The sequence below is a fragment of the Rhagoletis zephyria genome, unplaced genomic scaffold, assembly GCF_001687245.7.
Source record: "Rhagoletis zephyria isolate East Lansing unplaced genomic scaffold, Rhagoletis_zephyria_1.1 Rzeph_scaffold_05144, whole genome shotgun sequence".
Classification (NCBI taxonomy): domain Eukaryota; kingdom Metazoa; phylum Arthropoda; class Insecta; order Diptera; family Tephritidae; genus Rhagoletis; species Rhagoletis zephyria.
In genome coordinates this window covers 1-4,503 of record NW_016162227.1, presented here as the reverse complement: position 1 = coordinate 4,503, position 4,503 = coordinate 1, and the positions used below count along the sequence as shown (strand labels likewise).

Below are 4,503 nucleotides of genomic sequence, written 5' to 3'. Positions count from 1 at the left end.
ATAACTTTTCCTTGAGATGTGAGAATAACAAGCACAACAAATTTGACGGCTAATAATCTGAGATTTGCCTGTGTAAACGGGGTGATTAAAAAACGAGCTTTGATTGAGATAATATTGATATGTGAACATAGTTTTACTTTGCCTACCAACCTAATACTAGGTTCACATATAAGTAGATTATCCTCATTTTCGAGCTTAACACCCTAATCTGTAATTATAACAAGAGATTAGCCATATAAAATTCGTCCCTTGTTAATCTGTAATTATAAAATAATCTCAGATTTAACCGATAACTTTTCGGTGTCCATCCTAGTTTTATCGATTGTTTTTGCGAAAGAGAGGAGAAATGCCAAATGTAAAAGTAAACAAAAATGTACGCTAGCAAGGAAAAGAGGTTTGTAAAGGTATTTTTAATAAAATGTTAAGTTAAAATATATTTATATTGCTTATTATAGCATAAAAACGTGATCACGGTGGCACAGAGAAGAAACACAACTTTTCCTTGAGATGTGAGAATAACAAGCACAATAAATTTGATGGCTAATAATCTGAGATTTGCCTGTGTAAACGGGGTGATTAAAAAACGAGCTTTGATTGGGATAATACTGATATGTGAACATAGTTTAACAAATGAAAAAGAAGGGACCAAATTGGGTCGGAAAAGACTAATTGTGGTAACACTGCTCGTATCGTTTCAATCCTAGTTACTATTGTGACTACAAGCCGGAAAAAGAAGTAGCAGCTGTCTGATTTGTACTGGAGGTGTAAAACTATCTGTAGTAGTAACTATCGATATTTGCCGATAGTATTGACCAACACCATCGATATATCGATACTATCGGTCATATTTAATTTATAAGAAAAATTTAAATTTTATTAAAAGATTTAGCTTTGATAAGCTAAATGTACCATATCCTTTTTATCTTTATTCGTTTGTTTAAACATTCTTCTGAAAAAAAGATTTTCCAGAGTTCGCCTGTTATTAATAGTTAATCCAGTCGAACTTAAAACTCTCTCTGACTCCACAGACGATACTGGACTGCAAAGATATGTTATATTATAAGGAATATAAAGCTCTGTTTTTGATGGCAGAAATATAGGATCTGTAACATTGATGCCAGGTGGGAACAATCAATTTTAGATTTATCAGCCCGCTGAAATTTAAAATTACAAAATTTTGTTTGGAAAATGTGTCATATTAAATTTTAACAGTATGAGGAATTTTCAAATTTATTAATGAAACTGGGGATAAATAAATTAATAAATGCTCCATCATTCGGCTCAATGACGGTTGAAGATCCGTGATTATCATTGAAGAAACTGCTTGACTTATTTCTTCTTTACCTCGACTTTCGTTATCGGATGTGTATGTAAACTTAGAAAATACTGCGTTTTACGTATTTAAAATAAATTTTAACACAATATCTTTTAATATAAATTTATTACACTCAAACATAACTAAAAACTAAGGCGCGTATTCATAGTCCAGCAACTAAGTCGAAACTAACAAAGTAGCAACTTAAACTTAAGTACCAACCTAAAATTTACCTCTATTCATAGTCGCATTTCAGACTTCTACCAAGTAGTTTTGACTTGGTTTACGATATAGCAAAACGAGTGTGAAAATTTATCGATTTTTCTTTACGATATTTTGGAAAAATTACATTTTTATTAAGTAATGTCAAGTTTGATCATCGGTTTATGTAATTTTTGTTTTTATTGCATGATTATGCAAAATAAAAAGGTATAATTTTCTTGTTAATTGTGTGAAATAGCCAGAACAATCGCAGTGATGTGAAGTCGATGTTTATCGAAAGCATGCTGTGGAACATACAAATAGTAGATATCGAAATGTTATGCACAAATTTACTTTAAAAGAACTAGCGTGAAACTGACTTATTATTTAAGAATTTTTCTAAATTATTCCAATTATAAATTTGTGATTTAGCTTTATTCGAATTGTAATACGCATTTAATTTCATCCTCTGAATAAAATGGATCGATCTTTGTAAANCTCTGAATAAAATGGATCGATCTTTGTAAATTTTAAATGGAGATTATTCAATATTATCAAAATCACCCTCTACCAACTTAATTTTTACATATTTCGTCTGTTTTCCCTTAATTTGATAAAATACTTCTTCCTATTACGACTTAGTTGCAGCTGCAGCCGAAACTAAATATTAAGTTGGTAAGGCCAGAAAAGTCGAAACTAAGGCGACTACGAATAGCTTTAGTTGTGACTTAGAATAGTTTCGACTTAGTTGAGTACTATGTATGACTATGAATATGCGCCTAAGTAATTGTATACACGAATTATTGTTAGCACAGGTCCCTAATATTTGAAAAGTGAATATACTTGAAATTTGTACCATACCAAAAGGTTTGTGACACAGATCTTGAGGTGCCGGATGACGATGAAGATAGCAATGCAAGAGTCGCGGTTGTAACTTGATGCAAGTGCTTTAAAAACAAGCGCTATTAATTTTTTAGAAAATTTAACTTTTGCGTTCACCTCGCGCAGGATTGCACGAAAAAAATTAATGGCTAAAGATATCAAAATATATAAAAAATATCAAAATATTCGCCAAAAAAAGGCGTTTTCATTCTTCTACTTGCATTCTACTTTTGGTTTAAGGGCCTTTCAACTAATTGCTTTCAACAAAGTTGGTCGCCAGCCAACATTTAACCATTCAACCTTTCTTTCGTGCATTACTGCGTGAGTTGAACGCAAAATCGTCTAGTACGAACGGCCTTTTACAATACAGCCGATAGTGGGCCCTATGAATAAAAAATAAGCAATTGCTTTTTTTTTAATTTCTTACACTTTACTCGATTTATTCAAAGAAAATTGAAGTGAAAGGTATGCAATTTTAAGAAAAGCAATTGCTTTGTTTTAATTCATTCGATCCAGTATCGATAGTTTGAAAACACCGATGGTATTTTTTGAAAACACAATCCATCGATATATCGATAGTATCGTCGATATTTTTCCATTTCTAATTTGTACGGAAGTTGTCAACGTAGTCAAAAACAAGCTTAAAGCCGTAAAATAAAATGTTTAATATACAAACTCATATGGTACTCTTTAAATAAGGTTATTTGTTTGCATGGAAAAATAATGATCAACTTATTTTCTCTATACAAGGACTATGAGGGTCAGTACAAGGCTGAGAAGTTCTCTCGCTTCATCATAACACTTTTTGGTATCGTGGGACTGATTTGGGGTGCTATCATTCAACAATTTTCACAAACTGTCTATATTCTGGGCGCAGGATTTTTGTTGGCATCTATTGTAAGTATTATGATGAATTCCTCCCAGTAATGAATATTGTTCACATACTGTTTTATGTACAAATTTTGTTAGATCACTATTCCACCGTGGCCAATTTACCGCCGACACCCTTTGAATTGGCAAAAACCACGTAATATCGAGCCGCCGGCAAGTATTGGTGACGACGGAAAGAAAAAGAAGAAATAAGCTGTATATATGCAGCTATACAGTAGTTATTAAAGAATTCCATTAACTATTTAAAATATTGAATTCGTATAAGTTAGAGGAACGTAAAATTACAAAACTAAAATCAGAAAGTGTATTTGCTTAATAATCTGCTCATATATACAAAGTATATATCACCTTAATATAAAAAGGCCTTATCTCACATCGTCGATAAAATACAAAAAGCCGTAACTACCCAAAAAATGCAAAATTCCCTTTTTGATTGAGTGTGATGTATTTCACAGAATTATAATTCCCCACATCGTTTTATGCAATACACATTTTATTAGTGGCTATTTCCTATTGTACGGCCGCTGCGGTGTAGTGGTAAGCAGTGCTCGCTTCCACTCGCCAGCGCCTGGGTTCAAGCCCTGGTCAAAGCAACATCGCAAAAAAAAATTAGAAAAGTTTTTCTTAGCAGCGGTCGTCCTTCGACGGGCAATGGCAAATCTCCGAGTGCATTTCTGCCATGAAAAACAGCTTCTCATAAAAATACAACCGCCGTTCATAGTCGGCATANGTCTCAAATGCAAGTTGGTTTTCGAAAGTCGAATCGTATTAAAACGGTAGTGTATTAAAATGGAAAAANATATGTGTTACAACATCAAGGCGCACGCCACAAATCGGAGGAGAAGCTCGGTCGTCTCAAATGCAAGTTGTTTTTCGAAAGTCGAATCGTATTAAAACGGTAGTGTATTAAAATGGAAAAACTTGGCAGTACTGTATAGTTTTCGACGATTTTGGTCGTTTACTTATTTCAGTACGACAATAGACAATGCTGCTGTTGTCGAGTCGTACAATTTAGCCTAATTTACGACTTACGCAATGAGGCTGAATATTATTTCCTATTATGGGGATCGATCCCTTACTAGAATAGCTAGTTGGTGTTGTAACAGTATACAAATTACCCAAATAGTTGTTGATGAAAAAGTAGTAATAGACGGAAATGATACAAATTAATAGGTTTGTTCGTCGAAAATCCAGCAAGAATTATCCAACACTCA

The 4,503-nt window shown here is 33.1% G+C and overlaps 1 protein-coding gene across 1 annotated transcript; it reads left to right on the top strand.

Moving 5' to 3' along the window:
* The first annotated feature begins 2,923 nt into the window (after window positions 1-2,923).
* Spase12 (Signal peptidase complex subunit Spase12) lies at window positions 2,924-3,637 on the top strand. The gene is made up of 3 exons (XM_017627284.1): window positions 2,924-3,081; window positions 3,149-3,295; window positions 3,368-3,637. The coding sequence occupies exons 1-3, from the start codon at window positions 3,058-3,060 to the stop codon at window positions 3,479-3,481; spliced, it is 285 nt and encodes a 94-aa protein (XP_017482773.1). The 5' UTR covers window positions 2,924-3,057; the 3' UTR covers window positions 3,482-3,637.
* The last annotated feature ends 866 nt before the right edge of the window (window positions 3,638-4,503 follow it).